The following is a 22,367-nucleotide window of genomic DNA, read 5'->3' as shown; positions in this document are numbered from 1 at the left end:
GCTCTCCTCAGTTTAGTTCTCTCCTAAGCAAGCTGCGAATGCATTATATATATTCTCCAGCTTGAGGGAGAGTGTTAGAAGTCATGTAATAGGGGTAGTTTAGGAACTAGTCTCATTACTAGTTGCCTTATTATGTAATTCTGTTTTTCTTCTTTATTTCTCTTGTACCTCCCTAGGGAGGTGGATGTAATTCTCTTTATTATGTTTGAAGTAATATAGGTGTATGGAGAAGTCTCTCCAACACATAAGATTACAACCCAAAATATTCTCTTCTCTCTTCTCTCTTCTCTTGCCATCTTCTTCCTCCAACTTCTTCCTTCTCTCTTACTTACCTTCTTGACCTAAAATCTAACTCTGATCACTTGACGACCCCCAATGCTTACAAGTATAACACTTTTCGTCTCCCCTGGCTGTCAAAGTAAATAATATTAGTTATATGAAAAATGGAAGAGATGGAGGATACGCAAGTAAAGGTCCATTAGCATGCCAAGGGTTGCATTTAGAACATTTTTGAAACAGCTGAACAGATATGCACACAGAGATAGAGAGAGAAAAGGGACTCAAATAATATCTAGAGCCTGGTAATGACAAGACCTACCTTGTCAAACCAAAGGCAAACTACTGCAAAAAAAATCTGACAAATCCAGGTACAATTTTGACATGGAAAAAGAGAGGATAAATTATTTGTTGCAGATCAATAACCATGTTAATATGGGCAATAAAGAACATCTATTGTGGATAATGTTTCTGTATTTTGCAATAAAACCAAACTAGCGACAACATCCTCAACCATAATCATGAACAAGAAGAAAATCACACGTAAATATGGCAAACCAATTATCCATGATGAATCGTACCTCAAATCGGATAGCGTTTCCTGCAGGAATATTCAGCCGCATACCGTTTGCTCTCTCTCGATCAAAAACCAAGTAGGGGTTTGCCTCAATGAAGTGATAATGGCTTCCAATCTGAAAGCAGGAAGGCAAATAGAATGATTTAAAATTGATTTATCAACTTTTAAGTAAACAAATTTTCAAATAACATGTGACATAACAGTTTGTTGAATATTGTACCGCGAGGGGGGAAAAGTTAGTGTTAAGTCGAGAGTGGGAGGAGTCTATGAAGAGTGGGAGAAGTCTATGTTGAGTCATAGTCTAAGTTAGTCATTGTTATTTACTTTAGTTAGTCTTTGGCTGTAATTAAACTCTTAGTAGGTTTGGTTGCTTGATTAATACAAGGGAGAGGCTGTCTACGAAAGAGGCATTCCATTCCATTCCTATCGTGTTCACCCTCTCTCCTCTTCTCTGTTTCCCCCGTACTCTTCTTCTCCGTCTTCTTCTTATAAAGGGTGTACCCAGTGCACGAGGCTCCCGCCACTGTGGGGTATGGGGAGGCTCCAATCATGCTATTCTGGTTAATTGTATTTGATTTTGCTACATTTTTTTTTTTTTTTTGAAAGGTAAGGGGGAATGTAGGATGTGAACAAGGAGACTTGAACTCAAGACCTCCTGGTAGCAATGGGCCTTTACGCACCACTAGCTACCAAATGCACTAGGCACTTGACCACAATTTGATTTTGCTACATGGTATCAGAGCAATGAAGAAGAAGAAGGGGGGAAAATTCAGCTACTGGTTCTCTTCTTCTTCTGCTCACTGCTGCCTTCAGTTACTGGTATCAGCAACATATCTCCCTGCTGAAGCTTTTCTCTCGCTCTCACTTGTCTGGCGATTGTGAGTCCTCACTCTTGTGCTACCATGCCTCCAAAGTTTGATCCATCGCAGGTGGTAGATGTGTATGTTCGAGTTAAAGGGGGTGAGGTCGGTGCGGCGAGTTCACTCGCTCCCAAAAATATCGGAGAAGACGTTTCCAAAGAAACTGCAAAGGACTGGAAGGGCCTTCAGGTGATAGTGAAGCTTACTGTCCAGAACCGACTAGCCAAGGTCTCTGTGGTGCCATCGGCAGCAGATTTGGTCATCAAAGCCCTCAAGGAGACCGAGAGAGAGAAAGAAGACAAAGAACATCAAACATTCTGGAAAAATCTCTCTCAATTACATGATCAAGATTGCCGAAGTAATGAAACTCAGATCAATGGCTAAGGATCTGAGTGTTAGATTCTGGGTAACCTTGATTACTTCTCCAATTGGCTTTGCATCCTCTAACACAGCTTCATCTTTGTTTTCGCTGCTCTCAGATTCTTATTCCGCAAGCTTAACCTTCTTTTTCTTATGATGTTCCATGTGTGAAGAAGACGACAGACACAGTGGAGGAGGAGGTAGAGCTTTTTCTCTATCATCTTCTTTGTCGCTGGTTGAGACCTGTTTGAACCTCCTATTCCCCCTGGTCACCACCTCGACAAACCCCCTGATTGGTACTTGGATGGAGTGATGTTTGCTGTTGTTATTATTGAAGATTATCTGCTCAGGTTTGTTTAAATTTGGCATATCTGGGATTTTATTTACTACCTCTGTTTCTGGTATGAGGTTTAAGTGATGCCGGTCTTTTGTGATGCTGATTCTTGCTACCATATAATGACGGGTTATCGTTCATTGCATTCTCCATATCATTTGTCCAAGTGTCGTACTACACATGAGGGGGAGATTGGAGTTATCATCTGGTATTTGAAAATTATGTTATTAGCTCTAGTCATCAGCTGAAGATGATTATTATTTGATTGTTCGTGTCATCAGCAACATATTTGCAGCAACCTTATACTGTTACTTGTGGTTCTCAGCAATCTTATGATGTGTTATGTGGCTCCCTGCAACCTTATGTTGTCATCAGTGGTTCCCAACAACCTTATGCTGTTATTAATGGTCTACAGTAACCTATATAGAACTTTTATCAGTGGTTTGCAGCGACCTATGCTGCACATTTATCAGTGGTCCGTAGTAATGTATATTGCACTTTTATCTATATTCTTTGTGAAGATTACTACTTGCCTTCCTTGAGAAGGGCTAATGATGCTGTTGTTGCTGCTATGAAATTTTGGATTGCGGTTGGTATTCTCTACCGCTTATTTTGTTCATTGTTGTTTGGATTTATTCGACACAAAGAGTTTTCTCCATGATGATTGGTCTGCTTGAGACCAGAGTGAAGTTCTCTCTGTGCTCATTGGCGTCTAGGACTGCTATATATATATATATATTGTTAAGAGAGAGGAATATCCCTCTCGGGATTAGCGTCAGCATTCTGGCACTAATACCGAGAGATATTCTCTCTCCTATTTACTATATGCTTTTTGCTTTATGCTTTTTGTTTTCCCCTTTTTACCCTTGTAAATCTCTAACCCTATTAGTAAAGATATTGCAGCCCTCTCTCATTTATTGAGTGAGCTGCTCTTGGCTCTCAAACTCTCATCTCTTCTCCTCCTTTTCTCCTCTTCTTCCTTCTCTATTTTCTGCTACTTGATTTACATGGTATCAGAGCTGTTCGATTACTGGATACAAGCTTAAGCTTCTTCACCTGGTTCTCCATAGCTTCCTTCATCCCCATGAAATAAGAAGGTGCAGCTGTAATCGACTTCTTTTGGGCTCTCGACTCAGTTTCTGAAGCAGGGGGTGCTTTCACCCCATTTTTAGTGTGGTTAAGGACTGTTTTTATGATGGATTGATGACATCTTGTTCAGGTTTGATGTTCTCTTTCCCTTTTTGGCTGATTTCTGAAGCATAGTATTCGATTCTATGCTCTGTTTCTGTTGGTGCTTGTGGGACTCGATTTTTTGCTGCTCTTTTACACTCGGAGAGTGGTTTGCATTCGATATTACAGGAAGAATATTCTTAGATTCATTCCTATGGCTGCCTGGTTCTCGGTTGGGCTGATTGAGCTTTATGTTTATGGATATCTGTCTATTTGATTGGGATTATTATTCTGTTATTTGGATCTGTCTTGTGGTGTTATTGGTTGAAGCATCTTGGATTATTTTTTGGAGATTATTTTTCTGCTGTTTGGATCTGTTCTGGTGGTTGATTGGCTGCAGCATATTGGCCTTTATTAGAGTGCTTTGACCTACTTTGCTACTGTTTTTGGCCTTTGTTAAGTGATATTTCTGGTTTCTCTTTATATTGATCGGAATGGGAGAAACCCCAAAAGATGCCACTCCTAAATTGATGACTGAGGTTGTATCCTCCTCATCCACATATCTTACATCTACGAAGTTGGAAGGGCGTCACAACTTCCAACAGTGGCAGAAGATTGTGTCCTTAGTTTTGACTGGAAGGGGGGACAAAAATCACTTGACCGGGGTGAAGCCTGCGGGTACTGATGACTCTTCATGGGAAATTACTGATGCTCGAATTTTGGGACAAATGCTGAATTCCATGGACAGCCATGTTGTTGATTTAGTCACCCATATCAACACCGTCAAGGAACTGTGGGACTACTTGGCTGTGTTGTATTCTGGACACAACAACCTTTCGAGGATTTATGAGTTATCTCAGGAATTTTATCGGGTTGATAGGAAGGGTAATCCACTTACCCAACACTTTGCTGATTTCAAGCGTATGTATGAGGAGTTGAATGCACTGCTGCCCATTACTTCTGATGTGACACATATGCAGAACCAGCGGGAACAGTTAGCTGTTATGAGCTTTTTGAGTAGCTTGGGACCCGAATTTGATTCAGTTCACTCTCAAATCCTTGGTGGTGACAAGGTTCCATCTCTTGCAGACACATTTTCTAGGGTTCTTCGTGTGTCACGAGACACTACCCGAAACTCGAGTACTATTGATAGTACTGCCCTTCTGAGCAGTAGCCGTGCAGGGGGACGTGGTCCTCCTAAGCACACCTCTGTTGTTTCTTCTTCTGCACATTCTCCAGGCTTGCCCGATAAATCTAAGAAGAGTGGCTCTACAAGAATGGTGTGTCACCACTGTGGTAGACCTGGGCATATCCAACGGTTTTGTTGGAAGTTACATGGCAAACCATCTCAGCCCAGGACAGCCAACACTGCTAGTGTTGACCCCGCTGCCTCGTTTGTACCTACGGAGGAGCGCCGGGTCTCTTTGACCATGACAGAGGAGGAGTATGCTCGGTACAGCCAGGGAAAGGCCTCTCAGGAGGCTTCCTCCACTGCTACTTTTGTCCAGACAGGTAATGCCACTGCGTGCTTCTCCACCTCTAGGCCCTAGATTATTGATTCTGGGGCGTCTGATCATATGTCTGGGATGTCAGGTATCTTTTCCTCTTTACATAACTCTTCTTCTACTGTTATCCTTGCTGATGGTTCCTTTGCTACAGTTAAGGGTACCGGTACTGTTCAACCCACTCCTACCATTTCTTTATTTTCAGTTCTATATTTGCCTCAGTTCCCATTTAACCTTTTGTCTGTTAGCCAACTAACTAAGGCTTATAATTGTTCTGTAACCTTTTTCCCTGATGGTTGTGTCTTTCAAGATCTCCAGACGAAGAAGACGATTGGTAGAGGCAGGGTATCAGAGGGGCTATATCTTCTTGAGGACACGGCTTCTGTTGCTTGTTCGAGTACTTCATCCCCTCACCAGATACATTGTCGGCTGGGACATCCTTCTTTACAGAGTTTGCAGAAACTTTATCCTCGTTTTCGTTCTCTTTCAGTTTTAGATTGTGAATCTTGTCAGTTTGGAGAGCTCCACCGTGTGAGCTATCCTCCTAGAGTCGATCAACGGGCCACTGCCCCTTTTTCTTTGGTTCATTCTGATGTATGGGGTTCTTGTCCTGTAACATCCACTCTTGGATTTAAGTATTTTGTTACTTTTGTTGATGACTATTCTCGTTTTACCTGGTTATATTTAATGAGAAGTCGATCTGAATTGTTTTCTATCTTTTCCACTTTTGTTGCTGAAATAAGAAATCAGTTTGGTTATTATATTAAGATTTTGCGTAGTGACAATGCCCGCGAATATTTTTCTGCTCCCTTTAATGTTTTCATGACCACTCATGGCATTATTCATCAGTCTTCTTATCCTGACACACCTCAACAAAATGGTGTGGCAGAACGGAAAAATCGCCATTTAATGGAGGTTACTCGGTCCCTTATCTTTGAAATGAAGGTGACCAAACCCTTTTGGGCGGATGCTGTTTTGACTGCATGCTTTCTCATCAATCGAATGCCCTCTTCTTTGTTGAAAGGGGGCATTCCTCATTCCTTGCTATTTCCTTCTGACTCTTTGTTTCCTTTGCCTCCACGGGTCTTTGGGTGTGTTTGTTTTATTCGGGATCACACCCCTGGGTTGTCCAAGCTGGACCCTAAATCTCTTAAGTGCATTTTTGTTGGCTACTCCCATCTTCAGAAGGAGTATCGGTGTTATTCTCCAACTCTTCGGAAATATTTTATTACTGCTGATGTCTCTTTCTTTGAGTCTCAGCCGTATTCCACCACACCAGTTACTTCATCTGATTTGGATGAGGATATTCCCATTTATATTATTCATATTCATGTGCCGGTACCTCCTCCACCTGCTACTGTCCCTACACAAGCTCGGCCTGAAATTCACAAAGTTTATGGCCGTCGTTCAAGAGAAGAAGCCGCTGCCCCTCTTGTTCCTCTCCCTGCTGCCACGTGTTTACCGTCTGGAGGTCCTACACCGGTTACTCCACTTTCCGATTTGGACCTTCCCATTGCTTAGCGCAAAGGTAAGTGTCGCTGTGTTCGCCATCCTCTTTCTGCTCATGTTTCCTATTCTGGTTTGTCTACTTCTTTTAGCACTTGTTTATCTACTGTTGCATCTCATCCTGTTCCTAAGACCACTGCAGAGGCCTTGTCTAGTTCTGGCTGGAGGAAAGCTATGGAGGAGGAATTGCAGGCTTTGGAACATAACCACACTTGGGATCTTGTTCCATTGCCTCCTAGGAAGTCTGCTATAGGTTGTCGATGGGTGTATGTTGTCAAGGTTAATGCAGATGGCTCTCTTGCTCGCCTTAAAGCCCGCCTGGTGGCTAAAGGCTATGCTCAGATTTATGGGGTGGATTATTCCGACACCTTTTCTCCTGTTGCTAAGCACACTTCTGTTCGGGTTTTGATCTCTCTTGCGGCCACTCATAGGTGGCCTTTACACCAGCTTGATGTCAAGAATGCGTTCCTTCATGGAGATCTCCAAGAGGAGGTTTATATGGAGCAACCTCCCGGGTTTGTTGCTCAGGGGGAGTGTAGCATGGTTTGTAAGTTGAAGAAGTCCTTGTACGGCCTGAAACAGTCTCCCAGGGCCTGGTTTGGTCGGTTCACCGAAGTAGTTCTTGAGTTTGGTCTATCTCGATGTAACAGTGACCATTCCCTTTTTTATCGTCGGACCACCACAGGCAGAATTTTCCTTGTTGTGTATGTGGATGATATTGTCATTACTGGAGATGACTTTGAAGGCATTAAGAGTTTGAAGTCTCACTAACAACAGAGGTTTCAAACTAAGGATTTGGGAAAATTAAATTATTTTTTGGGTGTTGAAGTGGCTCAGTCAAGGAAAGGTATATCTCTCTCGCAGCAGAAGTACACTCTTGATCTACTTACAGAGACTGGGATGTTAGGGTGTAGACCTCTTGATAACCCGATGGATCCTAATGTCAAACTTGTTGCTGATGAGGGAGATGTCCTTGTAGACCCAGAGAAGTATAGAAGACTTGTTGGAAAGCTCAACTATTTGACTTTCACCAGACCCGACATTGCCTTTCCAGTGAGTGTTGTAAGTCAGTTCTTGTCATCTCCTCGCACTTCTCATTGGGATGCTATGATCAAAATTTTGAGATATCTTAAGAAGGCTCCAGGACGAGGATTAGTCTATGCTGATCATGGACATGGGAGAGTAGAAGGTTTTTCAGATGCAGATTGGGCTGGGTCACCTATTGATAGGAGATCAACTACAGGTTACTGTGTGTTTGTGGGAGGTAATCTTATCTCCTGGAAGAGTAAGAAACAAAGTGTAGCGGCTCCATCAAGTGCGGAGTCCGAATATCGAGCCATGGCACATGCAACCTCTGAACTTGTTTGGTTGAAAATGTTATTGATGGAGCTTGGGTTTGAGGATTCTTCACCAATGCAACTATGGTGTGATAACCAAGCAGCAATACACATTGCTTCCAACCCAGTGTTCCATGAAAGAACCAAACATATTGAGGTAGATTGTCACTTTGTTCGAGAAAAACTTCAGCAAGGAGTAATCTCTACGAAGCATATCAAGACAGGAGAGCAACTTTCAGATCTTTTTACTAAGTCTTTAGGAAGTGGGAGGGTTGATTATATATGTAACAAGCTGGGCATGATTGATATATATGCTCCAGGTTGAGGGGGAGTGTTAAGAGAGAGGAATATCCCTCTCGGGATTAGCGTCAGCATTCTGGCACTAATACCGAGAGATATTCTCTCTCCTATTTACTTTATGCTTTTTGTTTTCCCCTTTTTACCCTTGTAAATCTCTAACCCTATTAGTAAAGATATTGCAGCCCTCTCTCATTTATTGAGTGAGCTGCTCTTGGCTCTCAAACTCTCATCTCTTCTCCTCCTTTTCTCCTCTTCTTCCTTCTCTATTTTCTGCTACTTGATTTACATATATATATATATATATATATATATATATATATATATATAAGATTGTGTTTATGTTGTTCATACCTATTCTTGTTGTTCCAAGCTGGAGCCTTTTATATACATACATATATATATATATATACACACGTAAACACGCACGTGCAAATGCACGTGTGGAGAATGTATGTGACTGTGTGTGGGACAAAGAGACAAAGAACAAAGGAGATGTAAAAACAGGAATGGGGTAGGTGAGAGATGTAGGCAAGGAAGAGAAGGATGGTCAATGGTCACCAATGAGGATTATCCAAGGTTAAATGATTTGATTCAAGTTGTTACCGATTCTCAATGCCAATCATTAACTATAGATTAATATCTCAATTCTCAACGTCTATTCCAATATCTCAACTTGTATCTACTCTCGTAATGAGGAAATAGCAATTGAAGCACCTATTAATGCATCATGACAGTTTATTTAGTAAGGCCTACTAAAGTCTACATGCTGAATCAATAATCAACCAAAATATGCACCTTTTATGCATATTTCTTTCTAAGCTTCAATTAAAACAAATTTATCATTCCCATGTTCAGATCATGAAAATAAGAACTAGTGAAAAGCCATTTTTCCTTACTAAAAAAAAAAGAAAGGCCATTTATCTTGTTGAAGATCAACTGGCAAGATCATTCCATGGAACCATATGGTTGCAAATTAAAAGGGCTAAAATGATCAATAATAACAAAACAATAGGACCTAGGGTATATGATCAAAAAAATTTGTTGAAGCAGCTCTACTACATTATTGGTCACATTTACATTCTGCAGATGTCGTTGACCACCCATTGGCGGACAATGTAACACAATTAAAAATGTCACAATCCTAACCAAAGGTTCAGAAAATTTCTATAGACTGGATGATTAGGATATTCAACCAGCTATGCTTTAAGTAGGGTTCTACATGATTATTAGTGCAACATTTAGAAAGTCAGAGTTGATAAGCATGCGTTAGACATCTACATAACTACATAAGTACTCTACAATACCCAATTTTACCCACGAGCAGTGGCCAATTTCACTCAAGGAGTCCAATGGAAAGAAACAGGATTTTGACATACCCCTCCAGTTTCGCTTTAGGATGTTTCTTCCTCAGAGTTGCTGCCTTCTGAATCATTTGGATCAATACCATCATCCACTGTACTTGAAAATACAGGCCTAGAATGGAAAGCCCTTCCATGGTAACCATTCACAAGATATTGACCCTATGCAAAAGTTGATACTCCAGGAGGCAAATACAGGCTGAATATCCAAAAGTTTGAACCTTATCAGCTCTGTTCCTGAATGAATTCTCTTGAATGCCTAACCAATTACGAAGGTGGCTCTGTAGAACGCTTGTCATATTCTGCAAATCATGGTATCATTGTTAACTTATTACCTCATATTAATTGTTTCAGCAAATGAAATTTTATGGCTTATTATATGATGAAAATTATTAATGAAGACATAAAGTCAATGCTTGGCTGGTTATGATTTACCTAATTCAACAGTCTTTTACAACTAAGAATTTGACTGAAAGTCTTTCAAGGGAAAAGAGACAGAAAGGAAGTTATCTTTTTAAAAAAAATTGGGGGTAACAATAGTAGGTCTGCTAACCAGAGGAAGATGATATATTTCAATTTTCTGGCAGAATATGTTTCAGGTTAAATGGGCCTAGTCAGAGTGAATGAAGTGAAAAGCATCCCTGTAAACACACCCCAAGCCCTTGGTTCTAGACTTGAATGATGATACAACTCAAGTCAGCCTTATCACAACTGAATGGGGTTGGCTACATGGATCCTCTTTCGCCAATCAACCCTATTCAAAGCCATACTTTTTACAAGTCCTAAGCTATGCATTTTTTTTTCAGCACTTCTCATAGAGTGATGACTTGGATAATTATAACAGGGATAATTTGAAAACATGAAATACAGACTTCCATTATAGAAATGGCTTTAGACAAGGGCAACCTACGCTTCAATTATCAAATATCGTAGCCATCTAGATGATGCGGCATATCTAGAAAGTACATTTTACAGTGCTGCCATCCAGCCCCATGGCATCTTGTATCTCATGGAGTTTGTTTTGGTTGCTGCTATCAAAGCTGCCACTTGAAAGATTTCCAGATCATCAAGCTTTATATGAATACATCTCCAAGTAATTCTCATAGAAACATTGATCTTGCATTCCAATCTCACAAGAAGACACATAAAAAGAGAGACAAAGAAAAGAAAAAGAAAATTCAGTGTCTAGAGATTACCTTTACATTTGCATAAATTTCAGGAAAGGATAAGCAACCTTCATTGAAAAGTACCATCTTCTTGGAATATTTGTAGACTCAGGGGTTTATTAGAACAATTTCCTCTCCTTCACCCCAAGTATTTTTCACTCCTGTAAATACCAAGCATTATTTATATGCATATAATGAATAATAATAAAAGGGGTTGTTTTTATGAGCCGAAACTCTAATCAGTAATCAGATTTTGAAGATCCAATTCGCTTAGAATCCATGAGACAGTTGCTACGGAAATAATATTATGCAAGTAAATCTGAATTCAAAGAGTGGAGTGCACCCCTCCCCCTGTGCTGGGGGGAGGGGGGGCATAAACCATAATCACATAATAGAACTCAACTAAGCCTTATACTCTTATCCCAACTAACCCGGGCCACTGGGCTTAATCATAAATCCTTTATTTGTTGAAGCAAAACACTTTAAAAGTAAGTACACATACGAAATACTCAAATGGCTTCCAATTCATAGCATATTTGTTACAAAAGCAATAGCATGCATATAAAACTAAAGATGTATAAAATAAATTGTTGTAGTCATTAGAGTTTCTAGTGTGTCTGAACTATACCTACCATTCCAAATTACTGGTGTTTTTTCTTATCCTTTTTTTTTTAAAGAATTTGTATGGATGTCATATGTTTTCTCTATGTATCTATTTGTCAAAAAGCTGTTTCATGAGGCATATACTCCACAATTTGAGGCTTAAAACCTTGTGTCTTGTAAAAATGGAAGGCCACATGTCATGCTTAATTGGTCATTACCATTATAAAAGCTGCCATACTGACCCTTTCCAGTTTACAGTTCAATTAAAGAATGCCTAGGACAATCCTGCCTAAAGATCCTTGAGCAGCATATATAGATTATCTTAATGGCGGAAGCAGAGGTTACACAGGTGGAAGATGAATCAAAGATAAACAAACACTGAAAATCAAAATCAATAACTGAAACATGCAAAAAGAGTATATGAAAAGTGATGGTAAATCAGAATCCAGATGAAGTAGTACGTTGATGTTACCTATTCAAGAAAAGAGGAAAATTGGCAAATATCAGGGCAGGAAGTGCTAATTTCTCACAGCAAGATCTGCAAGTGGCATTCACAAAACAATGGTTAGATTATCTATAAAAGGAAAAGCATAAATGCATAGAAAATGAAGTGGAAAAAATTGCTTTAAAGTTAATGATCTGGAGGGAGATCTTGTTACTGTAGGAAAAAACTTGAACTACCATAGATGAAAACATGATCAAATTACCATAAATTTGGAGTGGGGGAGAAAAAAAGAAGAGTCAAGCATTGAGAGATACTCATTATAGATAGAATATTCCTCAAGCATGGAGAGATACTCATCATCGTCAAGGCAACATTCGGGTGACAAAATGAGGTGTCTACACCCCCTCCCCCCAAAAAAATTACTCATACATAGAAAACACTCTAGACAAGTTGAATAATATCACTTCATGATCTAGACCAATTTAATAGGTCTCATCACGGGCCCACTTTGGCCTGAGATTCACAGTATTTTACTGGGTGTACCATGAGTAGAAGGTGCTAAAGCCAAGAAAGGTTTTCAGACTCTCTTTTTCCGGGTAGGTGGGATACAAGACTAACAATAGAGATCAAAGATAAGCAATGACTCTAATAAAGAGCATACTATGGAGCAACCTAGAGTACTCCCTCTAAGTTAATAATGGTGAAAGAAAATTTATTAGATATTAGAGGCATTAGGCTTTGGCTTCCATCCAACCAATACAATATTTTTGGGATTTATTCTTAAATATTTATCTTATCCAAAAATTAACATAAAAAGGGAAAGTTGTAGTACAAAGTCCGTAGTGCCAGGCCTGGCACATGGTGAAGGCTATAACTACAACATAACAGCTAACCTAACAATCAAATCTGGTTCACAGGTAGCCCCCCAGTACAATATCCATTTTGCAGCCTAATCTGACTCTTACAAGCAGCTAAAAACATACTAAAACAATGGTTACAAGTCGGACCAAATGGTTAAAGGGTACAGGGAAAAGTCTATTAAAGCAGGGCCATATGTTTCTTTTCTTTTCTTGGCTTCCAAACAAAGCCTAACAGAAACAAGGTATTGCACATTTAAACCTGGAAAAGCTAAATTCATGAGAGGACTACAGGCCCCAATGGATACCAGTGAAGGAATGTTTTCATAAACTAAACCATGTCAACAAGGGCCAAACCATGTTAGAGACATCCTTAGTCATGGTAAAACAACAATAGAAGTAAAAGATATGGTACCTAAACATTAATAAATACTGTAGAATCCATAACATGAAGCTGAGATGAATAATAGGATACAAGCATACTCTTACAATGCTACAAAGTATTCTTAATGATCAGCCTAAGATGTGAATAGGCATTTTTTAAAATAAAAAATGATGATACCAATCGCAATTAATGACAATCTTGCTCACTTCCAATTGATGACTGGCTATATCAATGCTGTCTAGAAATGTGTTAGATAAGGAGTTTTCAAAATAATTAAGTAAACAACATGCTTCTTTGTTTGATTTTTTCTCAAGTAATAAGGACGTCAAGCCTTGTTCTACATTTAATTATATCTACCTAAATAACTATAATTAGTTGAAATAGATACAACAATATAAGTTCTAATTCATTGAAGTATGGATTGAGATTAACTTTTTGGGTGAAAATGATGAAATGTTCAGGTCACAAATAAATTGGGGATAGAATACAACTGAAAAAAATGGGGGTCTATTAAGATTCAAGGATTGGCTGATTCTGATCCAGATAGAGGTAGATTGGATTGACTGACCTAACCTTGCTTGAATCAGTTGGGACCTATCCGTTATCAAATCCTGAATCAGTAATCCGTCAGATCTATATCTCTGTCCTTTTTATGCATCTCTTGTGGAATGAGTAACAAATTAAGATTCTGACTTATGATATCTGATGACAGGATTTTGAAATTTTGTGGTTTATATTACTGAGAAATTAATGAAATATAGTCAACATGTTATTTAGATTAAACTAATAAGCCTGTTCTACACAATAACTGGTGCCAGAAAAACAAAACCTAAGTATTTGTTAATGCAGAGCTGACCTCGAAACAGTGTATGCCAATGGGAGATCAGCTTGCAACAGGATCACGGGTATATGGGTAGAACCAGATTGAAAGATAACAAGATAACTCCAGTGAGCTGAAACTAATATACAACTGTTGGAAAGAAAAGAAATAAAAGAAGCTATAGAAAAGGGGGCAACACTTGATCTGTAGGGCTGGAATCTCCATCAGTACCCCAACCTTGGAATTACAATTACCCCATGGGTTTCCTGAAATCACCATCATGAACCTACTGAATCGCTATGGCAGAAGTCATTGTACTGCAGCGTGGTTGCTGGCAATGAGGGAATGAACTATTTAAAAAGAAAGAAAATAAAATGGAGAGGTTAGGGTGGAGACTTACCAGAGTCGAGAGCGATAGACAGCCCAGGATAAGAGGACACAACAGCGATCGACGTCGGCGACGAACTACAACAGTTAGGGCAGCAAAACAACGGTAATCGGTGAGGGAGAGAGAGGTTCGTTTTGCAGTGAATAAAGAAGCTTTGAGATGTGAGAGGGACTGAAATTGGGAGATTGGGAGAGAGGAGATCGTGGAGAGGGAGAGATTAGATAGATTGTTTTTTCTTTTTTTTGGTAAGAAAGGGATTTGATAGATTTTCTTTCATCAAAAACGGTTTTAAGAATAAAGAACTTTGAGACGTGAGAGGGACTGAAATTGGGAGATTAGGAGATTGGGAGAGAGGAGATCGTGGAGAGGGAGAAGGAAGGAGAAGGTCGCAAGATTAGATAGATTTTTATTTTATTAATTTATGATAAGAAAAGGATTCAATAGATTCACTTTCATCAAAAACGATTTTAAGAATTAAGAAAAAAAAAAGCTAAGGGTACCAATTTTCAGAAATAATAAGAAAGAATGACATAAAGATTAAGAATTGAAGAATGGAATTTTAGATAAGAATGAAGGGTAGAATAGGTAACTGAAAGATTTTTATTTTACTTATTTATGATAAGAAAAGGATTCGATAGATTCACTTTCATCAAAAACGATTTTAAGAATTAAGGAAAAAAAAAAAAAGCTAAGGGTACCAATTTTCAGAAATAATAAGAAAGAATGACATAAAGATTAAGAATTGAAGAATGGAATTTTAGATAAGAATGAAGGGTAGAATAGGTAACTGAAAGATTTGCCACAACGTGCTTTTATATAATAGTATGATATATACACTCCAGTTTGAGGGGGAGTATCGAATATTGTACCGTGAGGGACAAAGTTAGTGTAAAGTCGAGAGTGGGAGAAGTCTAAGTTGAGTCATAGCCGAAGTTATTCATTATATTTACTTTATTTAGTCTTTGGTTGTTATTAGACTCTTACTAGGTTTCCTACAAAGAGTTGGTTGCTTAATTAGTATAAGGGAGACGCTGTCCACGAGAGAAGAATTCTATTCCATTCCTATCGTGTTCGTCCTCTCTCTCCTCTTCTCCATCTCCATCGTGCTCTTCTTCTCCATCTTCTTCATACATTCTGGTTTATTGTATTTGATTTTTCTACACAATTAATAAATAAGAAAGAAACAGCTGGGTTCCAGTTTCTGACAGCTCCAAAATAACCAGATAAAATTTGGTGCAAGAAAGGACCTTGACCAACAAAATAAATTTTTTTCCAACATGAGATAGAAATGCAGCATCCCAAACATACACAAGTGAGTTCCTATTCTGCAGATAGATTTTAAACTTAGTATTGATGATGTAAAGTATATAAATTGAGTGACAGTCAGAGTAGAACAAATTCCCCAAATTCTATAATTAGAAACCAGATTGTTCATGAATCATTCTAATGCAGGCCATTGGGCCGGGTTATGGTATAGGTTTGGGTTGGGCTTTAGTTTTTAGTATTTACTGTTGTAATGGGCTGAAATATAAGGCCCAAAAGTGAGGTTGCAAGTGGGTGCACGAAAATTCTTATTTTATTAGTGGGTCTCATATTGTAGGGCCCATTATTATCCTAAGTTGTCAGTTTTTAAGTTAGTTTAGGAAATTTAGAGTCCTAATTACTTGTCTAATTAGGAAAGTCTCAGTAATAGAGTCGATTTAGGATTTTATTTCAGTTCTAGATTACACTTAGGAGTCTTTTATTTTTCTTTAAATACAAGATTGTAACCTACGCAAGTTTCAGATTTTGAAGAATGAATTAATTTGTTTGGTTGAAACCCTTCGTGGTTTGACTGCTCGTGTGAGCCCCTCATGATGTAGATCACAAGCCCATATGCACCTGCAGGAACAAGCCCCAAAACCAGCCCAGAAAGGTTGTGAGATTCGACTGCTGTGAGAGGCAGCCCCAGCCCAGAGAGAAGCATGAAGTAGATAAGAGATCAAGACAGAATTTTTTATTTTTATTTTTAAAAGTTACTGTACCCGAGTTACCATTCACGTGAACAGTGATTGGGGGGCCGATATGGACAGCTGGTGTGAAGATTAGGTGTTGGATGCTGGTGGAATATTCTATTAGAAGCTGCTATTAACTTAGTTTCTTTTTTGTAATAGTTTCTAAGTTATTAAGTCTAGGTATCTAGTAGTTTCTAATTTTGTTTCTTTCTTTTTAGTAGATATTATATTTACTAGTTTCTAATTTTGTTCCTTGCATGTTGGCTGCACTATAAAACCTAGTTTCTATTTTCATTAGGTTTCTATTTTTAGAAGTTGCTATTTCTTTTACAAGTTACTATTTCTTAAGTTTCTAATTTTGTAAGCTAACCAATTCCATTAAATAGGCAGCCCCTCTTGTAAAACAGAGAGTTTTTGGAGAATAGAATTTTCAGGACATGTTCCCATCGTTTATGGGAGAATATCCTTGTTTCAACAGCTAAGATAGTTGTGGGTGAGAGGCCCAAGGCTGAGATAGCCTACTATCCCTATCCCCCTTCTTCTTCTTCTTATCCTTTTCAATTCTTCTTCTTTCATATGTAAACAGAAAAGAAAAAAAAAAAGTTTCAGTTAGTTAATTTGTTCTTCATTATTGTGTTGATCCTGGCTGCAATCAATCTCTCGCTGGTTTTCCCTAGTCCAAGGTCGATTTCTGCATTATTTCGTATCAGAGCTAAGGAGAGGCGGCTCAAGATCAACGGTTGTTGCAGTCTACTTCCAATTGAAGATTCATCATGCAAGTCTAATTCAATAACTCCACCAAACTCGAGGGTGAGTTTTTTTCAAGATGGGGAGAGCTGATGTTGATCAAAGGCTCATATGTACTTGCAGGAACAAGCCCCAAAACCAGCCCAGCAAGGTTGTGGGATTCGACTGCTGTGAGAGGCAGCCTGGTCTGATGATGTGGCAAGTTTTTGTTGGTTCAATGGAGCATCATCTAAGGCAGCCCCAGCCCAGAGAAAAGCATGAAATAGATAAGAGATCAAGATTCAAGACAGAATTTATTATTATTAATTTTTTTTAAAGTTACTGTTCACATGCACAGTACCCGAGTTACCATTCACGTGAACAGTGATTTGGGGGCTGATATGGACAGCTGGTGTGAAGATTAGGTGTTGGATGCTGGCAGAATATTCTATTAGAAATTGCTATTAACTTAGTTTCTATTTTTGTAATAGTTTTTAGTTATTAAGTCTAGGTATCTAGTAGTTTCTAATTTTGTTTCTTTCTTTTTAGAAGTTACTATATTTACTAGTTTCTAATTTTGTTCATTGCATGTTGGCTGAACTGTAAAGCCTAGTTTCTATTTTTAGAAGTTGTTATTTCTTTTATAAGTTACTATTTCTTAAGTTTCTAATTTTGTAAGCTGACCTATTCCATTAAATAGGCAGCCCCTCTTGTAATAGAGACAGATTTTGGATAATAGAATTTTCAGGCCATGTTGCCATCGTTTACGGGAGAATATCCTTGTTTCAACATCTGAGATAGTTGTGTGTGAGAAGCCCAAGGCTGAGGTAGCCTACTATCCCTATCCCCCTTCTTCTCTATATCCTCTTCTTCTTCTTCTTTCATAGGTAAACAGAAAAGAAAAAGCAATAAAAGTTTCAGTTAGTTAATTTGTTCTTCATTATTGTGTTGATCCTAGCTGCAATCGATCTCTCGCTGGTTTTCCCTAGTTCGAGGTCAACTTTTTGCATTACCTCTTCTCCCGTTTCACTTTCTTCTTTTATTTCCTCTTTTTTTTCTTCCAAGTTACTGTTAATGGGTACTGTTCACGGTCCCTGAACAGCCCCTTATCTTCTCTTCCTTCTTCTATTATTCTCTCTTAAGCCTACCATATTAGATCCTTCTTTTGATCTGCATCAAATTCATTCGAAACAGATCCATGGATAGGACAAATTATTGACAGGCAGGAAAACACATGAAGAATCTATCTAATAGTATAAGCACAATTAAAAATAAAGTAGAAAAAATCACAAAAGACAAGAAAAAAATGTTTCTAACCCCAGATTGATCTTTTTTTAATAGAACTAGAGATGATTAATACTTAGGTCTGACGAAACAAGGGAATTCCCAATCTAAAGGAACAAAGTAGAAAACCAATTTCAGTGGAAGAAATGAGTTTGTTATTGGTTCTATCAACATGACCTACTGCTAACAAATAAGAATGGGGTGTTTCTCTTGTATGTAGCATTGTTTTCTCTCTTCCCCCTTGGGGGTTCCCTGTTTTTCTCCTTCTTTGGTAATGAATATATTCTTCACCCAAAAAAAAGAATGTGTTGAGACATTCGAAAAAGAAATTCTCTAAACATATCATAAAATTTTACATTTCCCACATGATAAAGGGCAGGTTTTCATCTTGATACACCAACATTTGAACACGTCTACATGAAACTTACGCTTCAGATAAGAAAGCCACCTTTAGTGATCGAGTATAGAAAGTGCAAAGATGCTTGGAATGAGATAACAAGAAGAAGATAAGAAACAAATTCCAACCCCACCCCTACCCCCATAAAAATAAAAAAGAAGGAAAAGAATCACAATCTAAATATGCATACCTGGATTGGCCGGTCAGCAGTCTTAACGACACGAAGAATCACAGTTCTCCTTCCAGCATTGATCATAATATCTCCACCTCCAAACCTTATTTCACCAGGAACTAAATAATTTTCGGCTCCCAAAAACTTGTCTAGAGAAGGAACTGCAGAATTGAACTTTTTCCATCAGTACTTAACTTATCACCATCTCAAGATTCAGAGAGATGCTTGTATAACCCATTTCAAAGAATACATAAAGAATAAAGACAAGGAGAACAACATAACAATATGCACAACCAAGACATAAAGGTTAAGGTTAAGGAGCAAAAGTTTTTGGGTGTTTTAAGTATTTTTAGTACTGATAGGCAATAATGTCTTTTAGGTCCTGAATCCTGAACTCAGAAATCATTAAAAGGTAGACACCTTCTTACAGATGGGTCTATATCTATCTAGGATATATATTGTTTTCCCAGTTAATGAAAGATTTATTTTTAGGCTGGAAATTTATGATGGAACCTGTTGCAATATTTTAAAAAAAAATAACTGTTGTAATACCAAAAACACTAGAACCAGTACCTGTACAAGAAAGAGGAAGAAGGAGAACAAGGAGAGAGAGAAAAAGAGAACAGAAGAAAGAATGGGAGAGAAAAGAGAGCTCACGGTTAGCTTATCTACCCTACCGTGAGCAATGTTTTATATATAAAAAAAAAAAAGGGAACAAAGAGACAAGTATAAACTTGGTTATAATAAACTAGTACAAATAATACCCCCTACACATACAATACATAAAGAAAGAATTCTTAATCTACCCCTACCAGTAGTACATAAACATAACATTCTTAACACTACCCCTCAAGCTGGAGCATATATATCACCCATGCACAGCTTGGAACAGCCACCAAGAAAGGCAGGTCTAAACAACGCTTTTTGGTGAACATATCACCAAGTTGATTTCTAACAAATGGAGAAGAAATCAGTTTCTTCATGACAGCATTGCATACAAAATAACAATTGACCTCAATATGTTTAGTCTGCTAATGGAACACAGGATTACTGGCAATGTAGATAGCCAACTGGTTATCACAATAAATATTCATGGTTTTATCAATTGAAAAAGAAGTTCATTCCATTTCCTACCTGGAAGGAAATGACCATGTAAAGCTAGCTCCAAGTTTCCATCGTTTTTAGCAATAGGATCATCAATGGTGATTAATTTTGTTCCATCAGGAAAGGTCCCCTCAACCTAATGAAGAAAAAGAAGCTGAGTTTCAGTGATTAGATTACCTAGAAGCATGATATGAGCTTCAGAGAAAAATAAATAATCAAGTAAGAATTAAGAAAATAGCAAGCCAGGAACACCTATTGAATATCATCATGTTCTTCTTTCAGACCATTAGAAAATTACTGAAGTAGTGGGGTGTGATCAGAAGTAAGAACAGCTTGTAATTTATCAAACTAAACAAGATGACAGATTTTGTTTTCTCAAAAACAGTTGAGAGACTCAATTAACTTAAAAGTCCACTAGAGGTGAAGACTGGAAGATGGAAATGCCAATAATGTCAAACAGTAAAGAATTAAATATATTTTCCTAAGGTAATTTTTTTATCAAACAAAACCATAGTATGAGAGTATCCTCAATAGAAGTCGTATTAAATAAAGCTTGCTTGTGAAACTTACTGGCTAAATCTGACACAATCGTTTTTTCAAAATGGTTGGTTGGAGACACTAAAGCATCAGAACCCTAAAAGAAATGAGGGAATAAGAAGAAACAGAGAACTTAACTTGATCGCAGATGGTACCGGTAGCTTCAATGGTGCTTCGGTTGGTGTCCCTAAACGCCGCTGCGGCCCTGTTTTCTCTCCGGCAACAGCGAACAAAGTTGCGAAGGTAGCAGCTCCCTCTCAATCGTCACCTCTCCGGCAACAGCAGCTGAAGGATGCGCACTCGGTTGGTGTCTCCAAACGGAGTGAGGGAGAGAGATGTTCGCAGAAGTCGAGGGTGCTCCGCTTACCCTCGACGTCTCCGGCAAGATGGGGGGACGAACGAGTGAGAGAGAGACTGGTTCGCGGGGTTAGGTTTAGGTTGGATTACACCAACTCGGGTCGGGTTAGGTTTAGGTTGGGTTACACCAATTGGGTTAAAAATTGGTCTTTAGTTAGATTATACCCACGTGTCGCATAGGCAGAGTGGAAATTACAGATCGAGAAATGGAGAGGCCTATATATATTCAGTCACTAGTTTATTTTTTCAAAAAAACGCGCCATCACTTTCCACTTTGCAGATCATGTACCCCGTCTTCGCGTCGTTCGGCCGTCCGCCGGCCAGTGGAACTACTGATCCATCTGTCTATGGTCCCCAGATCCCTCTGCCGATCCCTGCCGGATATGTTATTCCGGCATACGCGCTCCATACTAGGCCGCCGATGACTCGCAGCTCTGATTTTCCGGCGCCCGCGCTCGATCCTCATCATGTTGCGGTCGATACAGCAAATCGAGTGTTCGATTTCGAAGACGAGGCTCGGAATTTGAAGCTTCAAGTAACTCAGTGGAGTAACATGTGTCGTTTTTACGAACAAGAGAATGCATTTCTGCGTCAGCGGTCACGTGAATTGCAAATGAAGAACCACTCCCTGGCAGGAGAACTTCAGCGTCTGCTGGATGTACAGAGAAAGTATGAGAAACTGAAATCGGAACATGAGAATTTCAAGAAGAATCCGGTAGGTTTGGAATTGTTTTCAACTATTTAATAAGGTTAGTTTTTTTGTATCAAGTTTTAACATTCGTCTTTCTTTATAATTAGAAATATAGAACGACTCTATGCGATAACTTTACAAGGTATGGAAACTGTCCTTATGGAGATAGATGCCAATTTGCACATGGCGTTCAGAAGCTGCTGTTGCCAAACCAGTTGGCATGATTTGTGATCGTGAAAAAACCGATCGATATAGCATATAGGTAGCCAAGTTCATCAGCAAATCTATTATTAAGTTATTCAATATAGTCTCTGTTTCTTTACTATTATATTTGATATTTGATATAGTGTTCTGTTTTTGCAGAATAACACAGGAATCCGCGAGTTTCAAGACTCTTTGAACTGTGGCTTCGGAGAGTGAAGATGTGGTTTTAGTCTTCTGATCCTAGATTACTATACATGATCCATGTAATGCAGTTCTATTTCTGCTATACATTTTCTGAGTTTCAAGACTGTTTGAACTGTGGTTTCAGAGAGTGAATATGTGGATTTAGCCTTTTTCTAGATTACTATACATGATCCATGTCGATTGATCCAGATCCATGTAATGAAGTTCTAGTTCTGCTATACATCCTTTTTCTAGATTACTGTACATGATCCATGTCGATTGATCCAGATCCATGTAATGGAGTTCTATTTCTGCTATACATTTTCTGAGTTTTGCAAATATTCAATTCTTCCGTTTCGCTGGGTTTGTTGATTCGTGCATGGTTGCCAATGTTGCGGCGGTGCACACAGCAGAGCCGCCCCGCCGGTACTGCAGGGGATCTGGCCCTGGTTGAAGGTTGAAGACAAGTCC

General features: G+C 38.7%; 1 protein-coding gene across 1 annotated transcript; it reads right to left on the bottom strand.

Moving 5' to 3' along the window:
• Window positions 1–341: 341 nt before the first annotated feature.
• LOC122653970 (urease-like) lies at window positions 342–20,091 on the bottom strand. The gene is made up of 4 exons (XM_043847938.1): window positions 19,955–20,091; window positions 18,839–18,981; window positions 858–968; window positions 342–410 (listed from the first exon to the last, which is right to left on the bottom strand). The coding sequence occupies exons 2-4, from the start codon at window positions 18,902–18,904 to the stop codon at window positions 342–344; spliced, it is 246 nt and encodes an 81-aa protein (XP_043703873.1). The 5' UTR covers window positions 18,905–18,981; window positions 19,955–20,091.
• Window positions 20,092–22,367: the final 2,276 nt, after the last annotated feature.

Source organism: Telopea speciosissima, chromosome 3, assembly GCF_018873765.1.
Source record: "Telopea speciosissima isolate NSW1024214 ecotype Mountain lineage chromosome 3, Tspe_v1, whole genome shotgun sequence".
Lineage (NCBI taxonomy): Eukaryota > Viridiplantae > Streptophyta > Magnoliopsida > Proteales > Proteaceae > Telopea > Telopea speciosissima.
The sequence above is the reverse complement of the archived record's forward strand: the minus strand, read 5'-3'. Positions and strand labels throughout refer to the sequence as shown.